The 17,325-nt window shown below is 35.9% G+C and overlaps 1 protein-coding gene across 1 annotated transcript in view; it reads left to right on the forward strand.

Moving 5' to 3' along the window:
• PPFIA2 (PTPRF interacting protein alpha 2) overlaps positions 1–17,325 on the forward strand; it is a 464,313-nt gene that overhangs the window by 262,661 nt on the left and 184,327 nt on the right. The window contains exon 4 of the mRNA XM_047788357.1: positions 7,823–7,924. Within this exon, the coding sequence (XP_047644313.1) occupies positions 7,823–7,924 (102 nt within the window). The remainder of the gene's footprint in view (positions 1–7,822; positions 7,925–17,325) is intronic.

Consider the following 17,325-nt stretch of genomic DNA (forward strand, 5'->3'; position numbering starts at 1 on the left):
ACATTTTTGAAGTCTTTCCATACTGCGATATGAAGATCTAGCCAGTTTAGTCTTCCTTTTACACAATAGTCCATCACATGCATGTACTTTATTTAATTCATCCATTTTCCTGGAGAGGGAAATCTAAGTTGTTTCCAATTCTTGGCCATAAAACCAGCTTTCACCAGAGTTTCTTACATTCTGACATCTGTAGTATATTTCCAAGAGCAAAATATATACCATGCATCATTTTACAAATCCATTTGGTTACAATTATTTTTTTTCTGAGAGACTTGTAGAAATACTGTTCTACAGAATGTAGTTTGAAAAACTCTCGATTAGAGAAGTAACATATGGATCAAATTTGCATTTTTACTTTGAGAATGAATAAGACCAAAGTAATATGTCCAATAAACCAATGGTAAAGCTGAATCCATGAATTATGAGAAATAATAGTATTACTTCAAATACATACAACAAAATATAGCAGGCAGTAGTGCCATTGATATGTAGAATACAATATAATGTAATTTAAGATATAGGCAAAAACAGCAGCTCCAAAGCAAAAAAATTCTAGACCTGTTACGTATTGAGCAAATTATAGTCATTCACTGAGAAAAAAGAAATAGCTCTAATTATACCCTTTTAAAATTGTTTTTGGTACTAAAATCAAAGTTTAGGGAGAATGAGCCATTTACTTAGAGTTACAACAAGGATTCATTGAGTATCTATAATTTGTTAGAAACTCTGCTGATTCTTGAGGACATAAAAATAAACAAGGTAACACTGTCTTAAAGGATCTTGCTGTTTATTTGGAGGAGATGAGTACATGATTCAGTTATTATGAGACAAATGACATAAGTGCATTGATCTTGAACAAGGTATTATAGATCATTAACAAGGCAAGCTGGTCCTTTGAAAATAAGTAAGAGAGCTTAGGGAAGAGTACTCCTGGTATAGGAAATAGTGTGTTAAAGAAATAGAAAATAGGAGAGATGAGAAAATGGAAAGGCAGAGTTAGAAACAGGAAGAAGCAATCTATGGTTAGATGACAAGATAGCCTACTAAGAGGTGTTAGAAAGTAAAAGTTACCTGTAAGTCAGCAGTGCCTCTAAGCAGATAAACTAGTGTTACTTTGTGAGTAGCAGTTTGGTGATGAGTTTTGAGTGCTTATTAGTGATGAAGACCCCTGATGTGCCTCAAATGTAAATTCTGAAAAATCTACAAGGTGAAGTACAACAACACTTAAATTTGGAGTCTTTTTAAAAAGTAGGAAGCTCTGACAGTTTTGTGAGCTGGGGGAAAATATAATTTTTCAAAGATGGAGAAAGGACAAATTAGAAGGGGGACAACTGTGGTCAGGAAAGGAAAAAAAAACTGTTATCGTCATCCAGCATGAAACATTGTTTGGCTTCAAACCCCAGCTATACCAATTGTCTAACTTGGGGGTATTTCTTAACTTCTCTAGGCTTCAGTGAGGATTTCTTTTTAAGATTTTGTATTCATAGATCAGTTTTAAGTTCATAGCAAAATATCAGGGGAAGGTACAGAGATTTCCCATATACCCTCTGCCTCCTCATGTGCATAATCTCCACTATTATCTACATGCCCCTTCAGAGTGGTAGGTCTGCTAAAAGTGATGAGCATACACTGATACAATGTTGTCATGAAAAGTCCACAGTTGACATTATGGTTCACTCTGGGTGGTGTTGGACAAATGGTTAATTATGTGTATCTGTCACTATAATAGCACATACAGCATTTTCACTGCCCTAAAAATCCTGTTTTCTGTCTGTTCATCTCTTCCACCCTTCCAACATGCCTGGCAACCACAATTCATCTTATTGCTGTCCTGATAATTTTTATTTTTCAAGTGTGATAATCATTGTACAACTATAAATGTAATGAATTCATTGAGTTAAAAAAAAGAATATCTTATGGTTGGAATCATTCAATATGTACAGTTGATCTTATTGGCTTCTTTCACTTAGTCATATGCATTTAAGTTCTCTCCATGATTTTTAAAAAATTATTTAGTGAATTTTACTACATTTATAGGTGTACAACAATCATCACAACCAAATTTTACAGCATTTCCATCCCAAACCCTTAGTGCATCCCCACCCCACCCCCAACCTGTCTCATTTGGAAACCATATGTTTTTCAAATTCTGTGAGTCAGTATCTGTTCTGCACAAAAGTTCATTGTGTCCTTTTTTTTAGATTCCACGTGTAAGTAATAGCATTTGATGTTGGTGTCTCATTGTCTGACTGACTTCTCTTAGCATGGTAATTTCTAGGTCCATCCATGTTGCTAAAAATGCTGTTATTCCTTTCCCTTTAATGGCCGAGTAATATTCCATTGTGTATATGGACCACATCTTCTTGATCCACTCCTCTGTCGATAGACATTTGGGTGGTTTGCATGTCTTGGCTATTGTATAAAGTGCCACAATGAACATCGGAGTACATGTGTCTTTGTGAGTCATGGATTTCTCTGGATAGATGCCCAGGAGTGGGACTACTGGATCAAATGGGAGTTCTATTTTTAGTTTTCTAAGGAATCTCCATATGTTTTTCCACAGTGGTTGCACCAATTTACAATCTCACCAACAGTGTAATAGGGTTCCTTTTTCTCCACACCCTCTCCAGCACTTATTGTTTGTAGACTTTTTTATGATGGCCATTCTGGCTGGTGTAGGGTGGTGTCTCATAGTGGTTTTGATTTGCATTTCTCTAATGATGAGTGATGTTGAACATCTTTTCATGTGTTTTTTGGCCATCTGTATGTCTTCTTTGGAGAATCGTCTATTTAGATCTTCTGCCCATTTTTTGATGTGGTTGTTTGTTCTTTCGGTACTGAGGTGTTTATAAATTTTGGAGATTAATCCCTTGTCAGTCGATTCATTTGCTGTTATTTTCTTCCATTCTGTGGGTTGTCTTTTCATTTTATCTAGGGTTTCCTTTGCTGTGCAAAAACTTTTAAGATTAATTAAGTCCCATTTGTTTATTTTTGTTTTTATTGTCATTACTCTAAGAGGTGGATCTGGGAAGATGTTGCTGTTGTTTATGTCAGAGAGTGTTTGGCCTGTGTTTTCCTCTAAGAGTTTTATAGTATCTGGCCTTATATTTAGGTATTTAATCCATTTTGAGTTTATTTTTGTGTATGGTGTTCGGGAGTGTTCTAGTTTCATTCTTTTACATGTGGCTGTCCAGTTTTCCCAGTACTGCTCATTGAAGGGGCTGTCTTTTCTCCATTGTATATCCTTGCCTCCTTTGTCATAGATTAGTTGACGGTAGGTACATGGATTTAATTCTGGGCTTTCTATCCTGTTCCACTGATCTGTATTCCTGTCTTTGTGCCAGTACCATACAGTTTTGACGACTGAAGTCAGGGATCCTGATTCCTCTAGCTCCGTTTTTCCTTTTTAAGCTTGTCTTTGGCTGTTCTGGGTCTTTCATGCTTCCAAACAAACTTTCAAATATTTTGTTCGAGTTGTGTGAAAAGTGTCCTTGGTAATTTGATAGGGATTGCACTGAATCTGTAGGTTGCCTTGGGTAGTATAGTCAAACACGTGGAGACTAAACAACATGCTGCTAAACAACCAATGGATCTCTGAAGAAATCAAAGAGGAAATTAAAAAATACCTAGAAACTAATGACAACAAAAATATGACACTCCAAAACCTATGGGCTGTAGCAAAAGCAGTCCTAAGGGAAAAGTTAAAAGCAATACAAGCTTACCTCAGGAAACAAGAAAAAGCTCAAATCAACAACCTAACTTTACATCTAAAGCAGCTAGAAAGAGAAGAACAGACAATACTAAGGTTAGCAGAAAGAAAGAAAGAAATAAAGATCAGAGCAGAAATCAATGAAATAGAAACGAAGAAAACCATAGAAAAGATCAATGAAATGAAAAGCTGGTTCTTTGAAAAGATCAACAAAATTGATAAACCCTTAGCCAGACTTATCAAGAAAATAAGATAGAGGACTCAATAAAATTAGAAATGAAAAAGGAGAAGTAACAATGGACAGCCCAGAAATACAAAGGATCATAAGAGACTGCTACATGCAACTATATGCCAATAAAACAGAAAACCTAGAAGAAATGGAAAAAGTCTTAGAAAAGTACAATCTTCCAAGACTAAACCAAGGTGAAATAGAAAAGACAAATGGACCAATCACAAGTATTGAAATTGAAACTGTAATTAAAAAACTTCCAACAAACAAAAGTCCAGGACCAGATGGCTTCACAGGTGAATTCTATCAAACATTTAGAGAAGAGCTAACACCTATCCTTCTGAAACTATTCCAGAAAATTGCAGAGGAAAGGACACTCCCAACCTCATTCTGAGGCCACCATCACCCTGATACCAAAACCAGACAAAGATACCACAAATAAAAGAAAATTACAGGCCAGTTTCACTGATGAACATTGATGCAAAAATCCTCAACAAAATACTAGCAAAATGAATCCAATAGTACATTAAAAGGACTGTACATCATGATCCAGTGGGATTTATCCCAGGGATGCAGGGATTCTTCAATATCCACAAATCCATCAGTGTGATACACCACATTAACCAACTGAAGAATCAAAACCATATGATCCTCTCAGTAGATGCAGAAACAGCCTTTGACAAAATCCAACACCCATTTCTGATAAAAACCCTTCAGAAAGTGCGCATAGAGGGAACCTACTTCAACATAGTAAAGACCATATATGACAAACTCAGAGCTAACATCATTCTCAATGGTGAAAAGCTGAAAGAATTCCCTCTGAGAACAGGAACAAGACAAGGATGCCTGCTCTCACCACTACCATTCAACATAGTTTTGGAAGTCCTAGCCACAGCAATCAGAGAAGCAAAAGAAATAGCAGGAATCTAAATTGGAAAGGAAGAAGTAAAGTTATCACTATTTGCAGATGACATGATTCTATACCTAGAGAATCCTAAAGACTCTACAAGAAAATGGTTAGAGCTCATCCATGAATTCGGCAAAGTTGCAGGATACAAAATTAATGCAGAGAAATCAACGGCATTTCTATATACTAACAATGAAAGCTCCGAAAGAGAAATTTCCGTTTACCATTGCATCAAAAAGAATAAAATGCTTATAAATAAACCTACCTAAAGAGACAAAAGAGTTGTGCTCTGAAAACTATAAGACAGGAGTTCCCGTCGTGGCGCAGTGGTTAACGAATCCGACTAGGAACCATGAGGTTGCGGGTTCGGTCCCTGCCCTTGCTCAGTGGGTTAAGGATCCGGCGTCGCCGTGAGCTGTGGTGTAGGTTGCAGACGCGGCTCGGATCCCGCGTTGCTGTGGCTCTGGCGTAGGCCGGTGGCTACAGCTCCGATTCGACCCCTAGCCTGGGAACCTCCATATGCTGCGGGAGCGGCCCAAAGAAATAGCAAAAAGACAAAAAAAAAAAAAGAAAAAAAAAAAGAAAACTCTAAGACAATGGTGAAAGAAATCAAAGATGACACAAACAGATGGAAAGACATACCATGCTCTTGCATTGGAAGAGTCAATATTATCAAAATGACTGTACTACCCAAGGCCATCTACAGATTCTCCATGATTTATTCCTGGCATGATAGCTTGTTGCTTTTTAGCACTAGATGATATTCCCTTGTCTGCATATGCTGCAGCTTACTTATTCCTTACTTATTCCTCATAGATTTTTCTCAGTGCCCTCATAGATTTACATTTTTTATTTGCTAAGCATAAAAGGATATTTCGCTATCATAGAGAGTTTTGGTGATAAATACACAGCGGAAAGCCTAAAAACAAAATTCATTCATCATTTTACCACCTGAAGATACGTAATGTTAAAATTCTAAAATTTTTCTTTCTGATCTTTTTTCTGTCTATACATAGCAAGCTGAATCTGTAGAAAGACAAATCAGAGATATGTTTTGTTTAAAAATGGTATGATGTGAAATATATATATATTTGATTTATACTTTGTCTTACAATATTCCTGAGTATGGGATTACTTTTAAATACCCATATGTCAATAATATACAATGCAGAATCTTTGTTACTTTCTTTTCTCCTTCAAACCTATATAGTTTATATGAAGAAAAATTTCATTTTTTTTTTACAGAAGTGTTTATTGTCTTCTAGTTGTTGCTTATTTCCATTCTCCATTTACATAATATACCCAGAGAATATCAACATTTAAACAGGCGGCGATCAGAGGAGAAAACATTTATCTCTAATGCCAGCCAAACATAACAGCGAACTCTTTGATCTTGTTTCTAAACTCCAAGTCTACTGTGAGGTCTTTGAAGTACCCACTTGGTTTGAAGCCACACGGAGCAAGTTAGCAAAATGACTGGTTTGAAGCAAACAAAAATGTAAACCCTAAACCTTTCCCAGCTTTGCATAATCATCACATTCATTTACTTCTTGCTAAATTTGCCTTTGTGAGGATTAGGTTAACCAAACCTGTCCTCCCATTTTTGTTTTTCTTTTTGATCTTCCGACAGTGCTTTCTCAGCCCGGTACCAAGTTTTCCTAACTACTTACATATTTGACAAACAGTTTCATTCCTGAGACTCACTCTGAAGAAATTCATGATGCTACAGATCTCTTTACTATTTTTCAAAATAATTTTAAAATATATGTTTGTGGAGTTCCTTTCGTGGCACAGCGGAAACAAGTCTGACTAGCATCCATCAGGACTCACTCAGCGGGTTAAGGATCCAGTGTTGCCATGAGCTGTGGTGTAAATTGCAGACACGGCTCAGATCTGATGTTGCTGTGCTGTGGTGTAGACCGGCAGCTACAGCTCCGATTCGACCCCTAGCCCGGGTACCTCCATATGCCGTGGGTGTGGCCCTAAAAAGCAAATATATACATACATACATATATATATATATAGAGAGAGAGGAGAGAGAGCAAGAGAGAGAGAGAGAGTAAATTAGAGTAACAGAATAGCTGAATTAAGTGTCTTGTCCATCTTTTTATGCAACTTTTACTGTGTCTAAACAGTGCCTATTGGTAAAAATACCTACATTATATAATCTCTGATCCCTTTGGAGGAAGAAGCTATTTAAGATTATTCCAAAGCACTCTTTGTCACATGGAAAAAGGACTACTTCGGAACACATTACCCATATTCATTTACTGAACAGAAATACTAATTTGAACACCCCCAATGTCTTAGACACTATGAGTATAGGAGTGAGGTCAGATAAAGTCCAGATCACATGGAATTTACATTTCAGAAGGAAAACCTGAGCAATGTATAAGTTAATAAGAGAATCTTAGATAATGCCAACAAGTCCTAGATACAGTTATTGTTTTGCAAGATACAGGTGCATTCTTTCTTCATTCTATTAAACAAGTAAACTTCTTAATCTCTGAATAGCATATTTAAGGATATTTTTTAGTTACTGTTCGTGGCGTTTTTTTCCTTAGGATCTGGAATACTCAATCTAAACACTGCTATGTAAAAATGAAAGCATAAGATCTTTGGAGTTCACAAAATTAGCCAAATTTAAATTATTCTGTATTATCAATATGTTATCATACTGAGTTTGGTATAATATATAATGTATCTGATACATCTTGAAATATATTTTATACACCTATCTAGGCAGCATATTATAATAACCTGTATATATTAAGCATCATGGACTAGCATTTTCTGATCAATTGAAGCAAGTTAATTTAATAAAAGCAATGCATATGTAAATAAAAACAGTATATAGTCAACTAAGCCTTTTTCCATTGTTTACACTCAAAGGTTGATACTTTGAATTTTTTCTTCCTGATGGAATACCTTTTTTATGTCTGGAATATGTCTTGAAATATTTTTATTCCCCTTTCAGGAATTTGCTGCACTGACAAAAGAGTTAAATGCCTGCAGGGAACAACTTCTAGAAAAGGAAGAAGAAATTTCTGAACTTAAAGCTGAAAGAAACAACACAAGAGTAAGTATAAAACCACCTCTGCTTGGAATTAATTCCATATATAGCTTGGTGCCTTATCTCCATTATACTCAAAATATAATCCTTGAAAACCTCAAGGAAGACTTTAAGCAGACACCAACTCATACTCTTGTTACTTAAAGTAATGGAGAATATACTACAAAATTCAAAACAGGAAGACAGGAAACCTAAATTACAGTCTCAGCCACTAAATCACTGTGTTGCCTTACAAAAATGTTAGTCTTCCTTCTGGCTTTTGCTTTACTTGACTTTAAAAAGATGAGCTACATTTCAATACTGAGTTTCAAACTACTGCCATTGGAGTAGGTGGGCAATATTTTGGAGTCAGGGGCTTTGAGAAGGGAGCATGAGTTTTGACGATGGGGCTGTGAGTTCAGATCCTGACATTCATCCTCACCTCATCCTAGAAAAATAATTGTTTGTTTAAAGTGTTAAAAACTTAAAACCACTGGAATGGGGCTCTCCTAATTAAAGGGGACATATGTTTTCTATTTTAGAAAATCACCAAGGAGACTTTCAATTTAATATTCTGATTTCATGAACCTGATGGAATTTACAATGTTTTGCTCTTGGAGACCCATGCATTTTTTTGTTCAGTCTCATGGCATGCCATACAACAATAAAGTTTAAAATTTTTCAAAGATGCTTTATTTTATAGCTCAGAGGAAGAGTCACTCAATTTCATAAGATATATAACTTGTCCTATTGCCTATAAATGAGAGAAGTTTCTCTATTGAAAGAATATAGAGGAACAACCACTTTGGTATGTCTGTAGTTCAACTTCAGTAGAAATTAGGTAAAATATTTTAAGTGTTAGAGTTCTGGCAGGTTAATGCTGAGAAAATAAGGTACAGTTAATGGTGTATTCATTTTATGCTTGATCTTACAGACTGATATAAAAATGACAGCTTCACAAACAGTGAGCTTGTGCCTCTAATGAGAGATACCATTCCATGAATAATAGTTATATGTTCAAACTCAATTTTTATTTTTCAGGGTCTTATTTTATGGTAAAGCGAAGTCACACAGTACACACATAAGGAATTGGTTTTCATTGAAACACTGATGAGCCAGTCACCTAGACTGCCTCAAGCAGGACATAACAAGAACAATTAGATCATGTTATCAGGTGTCAGATTAATTTTTTCTGTTTCCTTCTCTCTTTATATATTTTTCTACCTTGATTTTTAAATTATACTTTTTCCATACAAATTTAATGTTTATTTCTTCCAAGAGACTGATTCTATCCTAACTATATCACTAATTTTTTTTATTTTAATGTTTTAAACTACATTCTCTGTTACAACTCAATACCACCAAATGTAAAGTAGGAACAGGAAGCTGAAAATAGAGGGAAACTCAAACTCTAAAGTAGACTCCCTACCAGTCTTCACATTTTAAATGCACCATAAACAATTTTATTAGCTGCGTATCTATTTCTCCTTTATACAGCCCTTTAATTCTTTCTAGAGCCCTATGAGGGAGGTGTTATAATCATCTGCATTTTACAGATAAGGCAACCGAGCTCCAAAAAGCGTAGATTATTTACCAGAAGTCAGAGTTAAGAAATAGCAGGAAGAGATTTGAAAGCTGAGGACCCCAAGCCCCAGAGCCTCTGCCCTTAGCCATGAGGCCAACAGCACAATTACTCAAGTTAGATCCATGAAGAAACTCAAAGTTTTATTACAGTTAAGGGAAAATATTGCCTACCAGACCCTGTGGTGTGGAGTGTGTTATTCCTTCTTGACTATAACTAATTTCAGAGACTGGGGCATTTATTGACAGCCTCCACACAATTTTTATCACATTATATCCTATGAAGCCCGGAAGACCCGTGGCTACTGCATCTGCAAAGGAGTTTTGGGTAATAAAGCAAGCAAAGCATGCTGTACTTGTAATATACATTCAGCAGTCAAAGTGAGAAAAGTACAAACATTAAGCTCTTTTAGGTTAATAGGAATTGAAGCCATTGATTTGAATCATAATTACTTGAAAACATGAATAAAGCTGGGAAGCATTTTTCAATCTTTCTTAAAGCAATGATGAGGATTTTTGTCATTGATTGCATCAAGGAAAATAGATTTATGAAGCCTTCCTTGTGCAAAATATTGATTATACAACAACAACTGTGTAAGTTACAAAACCACCCCCACCCCACAAAAAATATCTAGGCTGGAAACCAGACAAACTTGTCTCTTCCCCCATAATACTCTCTTAGATGTTGCTAAAGAGAACAGCTTTTTTTTAAAAAAAAAAAAATAGATTTATGCAATAGTTTCTCCTTCTACACACTTAGCATTTCTTATTGCTATTGCACCCACTTATTGGTCATGGAGAGAGAGCTAGAAGTTCCTTCTCACACCAAAGAAAATTTGATTGGTGTTAGATTGTAGGAAAGTTTAATAGAATGAGTGTCTCAATTTACAAGGTTCTGACAAACTCACGACTCTTTACACATTGAATAATTAACATATGCTCATGAATTGAAATAAATAAGAAATAGAAACTATAGTCCACGAAGAGAACTCATGAGTGGGTAGTTACTTGTGTTAATTTTGAGTGCCATCAGAAACAATAGATCGTAAAGGTGTTTGAGTAAATATATCTACTGTCAAATAGAAAAGAGAATTTTCAGAGGGAGATAAGTGAAGTTGCTGTAGTGTGTCAAGCAATGATAATGACAATCATGTAGTAACTTACATTAATTAGACGTAACATGTCTTTCTAAATGTTTTACAGGTGTAATGCCAATTGTCCTTACAGCAGTCTCATTGTCCCCATTTAACTGATGAGAAAACTAACATAGTAACTTCCCCTCAGCCACATGATTTATGGGTGACACACCCAAGGAATTCACTCCGAGGCGTAATCACAGGCTATGTGTTTTAACATATTCCTATGTCACTCACAAGTCGTACGTGGTATAAAGGCTTAGGTAAGAGAAGAGTTTGTTTTCTCTTATTTAGATAAGAGGAGAGTTTGTTCAATTTCTTATAATTCAGTGCCAGTCTATGCAGTAATCTTACAGCAGTTATGTGGAAAATAATGACTATGTATTCATTCTTATGTCCCAGGTAAAAGTTGTGGACATTTATCACTTTGTCACTACAGCTAAACCTGATCTTCACCCCCTCCCCCAAAAAAAGTGGGGAAAAATCAGCATAGTCCCCAGAGTTGCTCTTAAATCCAATTACCGCTAGTAATTACATTGAGGACACTCAAATAAAATCATGCTATTTTATTCATGATTATGCAAAAAATAAAAATTTAAAAAATTGTAGGTATTTACAGAAATATTCAAACAAGCTTTATTGTTTAATGTTTCTGCACTAAGGCAAACATAGAAAAAATTATGAAAGAAAATGTTATTCCTAAAACTTCTGACTATACCTAAGCAAGTTATATTTATAGAAAATAGCATACTCGCCATTCTTTCAACATACTCAAATTGATTACTGAAACGTGTTTTGGCAGAATTATCTGAATTAATAAAAAGGTAAAAAAACCTAGAAATATTAGTATAGTTATCATTTCCTAATATCAGGGTAGAAAAGTTTTGTTGTTGTGTGGTATCGACTTTTTTGTGCCTGAAGATCTCCAAGGATGGTTTATGTCGTTAGCAGTGTTTTAGATGCAACTATTGCATGGCTTTGAAAAAGAAGTTAGGGTTTTAAGAGCTAGTCTGAAAGTCAGTTATGAATAACAACACCGTAATTTCATCTCACGGGTCATAAATTTTAAAAAGAGTTAATTATCTTCAGTTCAGAGACTAATTTGAAACACTCCTTACTATATCCTTACTTCTGTCTTGAGCCAAAGGAATTATGCTAAATAAATGTTCAGACATAGACACCTGACATTGCTAAAGAAAACCTTCCCATTCTTGACAAACCTCCAATAACAATATCCCTCCAAACTTACTTCCTCAGTGAGTAGAAAGTGCAATGCAGTTGAGAAAAGGAAGACCTTAATAGCTGAAAGCAGGCCAAATAACAATATCCCTCCAAACTTACTTCCTCAGTGAGTAGAAAGTGCAATGCAGTTGAGAAAAGGAAGACCTTAATAGCTGAAAGCAGGCCAAGATATTTGTGTGCACGTATGGGTTCATGTGTACATATATATGAAAGAGCTACACTAGGATATGATGGATTACAAAAGTGAATAAGGACATATGCCCTCTCAACAGCTATTTACATACAGCTCTCTAAGATGCACATGATACACACAGGGGATCGAAGCAGTATTTGAGAGTGAAGACTGTTGAGTGGATTGATCATGAAAGCAGTCAGCTTGAAGGTTTTCATTTTAAGATGTTAGTATTATGCGACCACATTACAGCATCCAAATTAGTTTACAGGATAGAATGCAATTCTCCTTGAATGCCTTGTGATTGAAAATAATTGCGTACAAGGTTATGCTGAATTTATATCCAATAGAAAGATGTGTATTTTAGAAATTTAGTTTAAAATTTCTAATTAGGCAATATATGTATATGCATATATGCTATGATATATGTGTGTGTGCATATATGTATGTATGTATGTGTAGATTGTGGTCATTTAAAGTGAATTCCAACATAGATTAAAGGTTATTCAGTCCTTGCAATCCTTTGAATATACCAAAGAAAGTACCTTCTGCAAGATTTATTAAACATTAGCCTAAAGTTTGGCTTCCAGCAAAGATGTACAAATTAGTTAATTATTAGTGACATCTTAGATAAGTTCTTCTTCATTTTCATTTGAAGCTTGAAATTCATAGGTACATGTTAGATTAGAACATTTTAGCATTCTCCAAGAAAGATAATTTACATTCACTATTACTTCAATTCAAAAAGTAAGTAGTAAGCATATATTGTATGGAATATTTTCCTAGGCATTGAGGAATATTCAGAGTAAGTTAAAATTTTAAGTCCTTAATGAGTCTGCTTTAAATAAATAAAAACAACCGATTGTGTCGTTATACGTTTGAGAGTTCTTAATTGCACAAAACAGTACAGTTTGCAGTTTTAATCAAGAAGGCATTAATTGGAGTTCCCGTCGTGGTGTAGTGGTTAATGAATCTGACTAGGAACCATGAGGTTGCAGGTTCAATCCCTGGCCTTGCTCAGTGGGTTAAGGATCCGGTGTTGTCGTGAGCTGTGGTGTGGGTTGCAGACACGGATCAGATCCCTTGTTGCTGTGGCTCTGGTGTAGGCCAGTGGCTACAGCTCTGATTAGACCCCTAGCCTGGGAATCTCCATATGCCTCAGAACCGGCCCTAAAAAAGGCAAAAAGAGAAAGAAAAAAAAAAGAAGGCATTAATTAAGACATATGAGAAATTTCTAAACTGAATTTCCAGGCACAACTTCTAGCACTACATTTCCTAGTCCCAGAAACGTGCAGCCTCTGCTAAGACCTGTGCCATCAAAGTGGATGCCCCATACCTAGAACGTTTGCACATCAGGCTCCCCTCAGAATCTTTCCTGGACAGGGTGCTCTGGTTGGCTAACTCTTAAATCTCATGTCTGCCACCTAGTGGTAAACATGCATGAGAAATGTTTCTTGGATTCTGCATCTGGAAGGAGGCATTCAGGATGTAAGGACCTACCAGTCATGGAAGGTGTACTCAAAAGATTTGGGGCGGCCTGAAATGGCAGTCTGAACTACCGCCCAGATTCGATCATACATTTTTTGTATTAAAACTCTAAACAGGAACAATACCGCTATGTATCTACCCAACAATACAAACAGAGTTCTCATACAAAAGTAAAATCACATTTTCTCAAAAAAGAAGGTTCATAATCTCTAGTTACTGCGTCCAGCTACATATATAGAGTTCTTCAGTGTGGATGGTCTTGTTCTCATTAAATCTCAATTGTGTCTTCATATTCTGTAATGTCTGGGCTACTTCAAATGTTCATCAGAATCAACATACCCAAATAAAACATAGTAACAGGGTAAAGCTATAACAAGAAAATGGGGAAATAGTTTAATATGTACTGTGTATTGATAAAATAAAATAGAAAGATTCATTTACCTCCACCTTGTCACAAAGTCCTACTGGCAATTGTAAATTCCAATTATAAACCTTGATTCCTGGACCTCAGTATACAGACCCATTTATATTCTGAGAGAAACCGAACCGTGCTTCCGTTACTCACCCTGAGTGTATACTCATTCCAGGTGATAGTACCCAACATGGAAATGTTCAATCTCTCAACTTGAGTTAAAACAGATTCCTCTTTGGATTACTTTACAGTTCTATAGGATCACCTGCTTCTGAATTATGTGATAACACGGTGAAACCATGGCTGGAAGTGTCACTCCATTGCATTATTCCTTTTACTTAAGATGAGTGTTTTGGGCAAGAAGCAATATTTTGTATGATAAAAAGACTAAGCAAAAATCTAATAAGATGATATTGCTAGTAGAAGCATAACCATTAGTGAAGGCAAATCCATATCCTGTAAATGTGTTTATTACAGTAAAAAAAAAAAAAAAAAAAGCACCTGCCTCCTCCTTGATGGAAGGAATTTCATGTACTATGCTTGCTTCAAGATGAATAGTTGGTTTCAGGTGTACTGTGTCGTGTCAGGGGTTCAAGGTTGATGGCTGCACTAACTTGGCCATTTGGCCGTGGTGGTAATCATATCAGCCTTAATAATGAAAAGTCCATTTTGTTAGGTCAATAAATAATTCCTATCCTTGAAAGCATGGTCACTAATTCATGCCTACTGAGCAAATATTATGGTGGCCAAAGAAATACCCCAGTATCCAAAAAATGAATCATTTTTCCACCAGATTATTGAAAGCCTTCACACCAGTGGGTACCAAAGATTTAGTCCTAGTTTAGAGTTAATATCCAAGAAATGTTGGTACTCTCTTTTACTTAGCTATTACCATGGTCAATGGTTGCAGGTCCCTTTGGGGAAGATTTTCTGGTTATCTATTGCTTCATAACAAACCACCATAAAATGTAAGGTCACAAACATTAGACAGTTCTATGGGTCAGGAACTCAAAAACTGCACAGTGGTGACAGCCTTTCTCTGCTGAATAAGGTTTGGGCTCTCAGCTGGGATGACTTGATAGCTAGTGACGATTATGCCAGAAAGTGATTTCTTTTTACCAGAAAAAGCAAAAAGCACTGACATACAGTGTTTGCCAATTTCCGTGGTGTAAATATCCCCAGTGTAGTTGATGTCAAGCTACCAACATAATGTTACTGAATGCGGAATTAGGAAAAAGTGCACAGTGGTGAATCATTATTTAGTATTTCTACCATTCATGTACATTTGAAGTAAGTGACCCCACAGGCATAGATAATAGTAAAATATAGTAAAATAATTAGGAAGTGATACATTTTGACTGTTTACTATATTTTTAAAATATTTTAAAATATTTTACCATCAGCTCACAAGATTTCTGAAAATTAATAATTCTTTCCACAAGATGGTACGGGCCAGCTTTAGCATATCATTTCCAGGTAGCGATTCAGATATCTAGAGTCCGAAAGGTCTACGTGTGAGGTGACTTCTTTACTCTCATGTCTGGCACCTGGGCTGGAGTGGCAGAAGGACAGGTGGGTTCAGTTGGGTCTTTGTATCTGAGAACTTCCATGTGACATCTATGGCATAGACGTCTCAGACGAGTGAGTTTTTATGTGTTGGCCCGGGGATCCGAGAGCAAGTGTTTCAGCCAACTAAACGGAGAGTGTGTTGTCTTTTTGGACTGACTCAAAAGTCACAAATTGTTACTTCCAACCTACTATGCTGGTCAAAACACTCACAGGCCCACCCAGATTCAAGAAGAGGGAACAGAGACACCCCACCACCCCCCGCCACCCAAACACACACACTCCTCAATAGAAGAACTACCAAAGAAACTGGACTTTTAAAAAAATCACCACAGTTGGAATATAATAAAGAGTTATGTTTGTGTGGTTTGCTTGTAAAGAATATTTAACCTCCCCTAAATTTAAAGAAAATTCTTACTGTAAAATGACTCTGGGTGTGAGATTTGGAGAAGGCCAAGACACTGTGTCAGGTGAGACAAGTCAGGATTCAGTCCTCTAGATACAGAACTAATACTTTACTATTATTATTATTTTATCAATACAACCTGGTCCTCACTGCCTGTCAGGGACTCTGTGATCAGTTGCCATCACCAAAGATCCCAGTGGATCCAACCATTCTGCCTGGTAGTAACCACGCTCACTTTATCCAAGGTGACTATGTATTTTACTTAGTCTCTGCCACTGAGTAAGTCTGTCATCTGCAGGGGAATCAAAGAGTCCATTTTAGGACCAGCATTTCTAGTGTTTTATCTCATGTTTATAAGGATTTACTCTTGCAGAGATTTCATAGGTCCTGGGTTCTCTTCCTACTAATGTATTTCTCAGTGGCTGGATGAAATTAGTGTCACTCTCATCTCAATGGAAATAGTTAAGTGGTAGGCAGAACTCTCCATTTTTAACTCCATAAAAGTTCAGTTACTTTCTTCTACCTTATACCCAAGTAATTTTTGGATTCTCATCTTCACTGATTCTAATGTGGCCACCTCTGAGTTTCTATTATAGTTATATTATAATAGAAATATAACATCTATTCTATTATAGTTATATTAGTTATAGTTATAATAGTTTATGTATATATTTAAAAACTATAAATAAAAATAAACTATATAATGATATATATTTATATACTTATGCTATATATAAAGATAATTACATATATATTTATATATTATTATAGTGTTATTAGAGTTACCCAATGGAGCAAACAGTTATAGCCACTCCTAGTTGGTCGATAACTAAGTTTTTCCAGATCCTCTAATAAAAATAGTTTTATTGAAGTATAGTTGACTCACAAGGTTGTGATAATTTCTGCCGTACAACTGACTTAATCATACATATACACACATCTCTTTTCTTTCAGATTCTTTTCCAATGTGGATGACCACAGAATATTGGGTGCAGTTCCCTGGGCCACACAGCAGGTCCCTGTTGGCCAGTCATTCCATACACCTCAGTGTGCACGTGCCAGTCCCAAACCCCCAGTCTGTCCCTCCCTGCCACCTGTCCCCTTCTGTGATGATAGGTTTTTCAAAGTCTGTGAGTCTGTTTCACTTCTGCAAATTAGTTCATTTGTATCCTTTTTTAGATTCCACATATAAGTGATATTGTATCTACTATTTTAATGAAGTCAAAAATTTTGGTTTTCCCTTCTTGTTCCAGGAATATTATGGTAGCACGTATTTCTACACATATTCCCAGATTTCAGAGATTACAGATTTGCAAAATTATATATATCTTTTGATTTGGAAGGCTTTTTTCCTCTTAGTTTAAACTTTGTAATTTATCCCTTCATATTCTAGGTAGAAATCTAGAGGCAAGTAGTGATGTTTGG

This window comes from Phacochoerus africanus, chromosome 7, assembly GCF_016906955.1.
Source record: "Phacochoerus africanus isolate WHEZ1 chromosome 7, ROS_Pafr_v1, whole genome shotgun sequence".
Taxonomy (NCBI): Eukaryota; Metazoa; Chordata; class Mammalia; order Artiodactyla; family Suidae; genus Phacochoerus; species Phacochoerus africanus.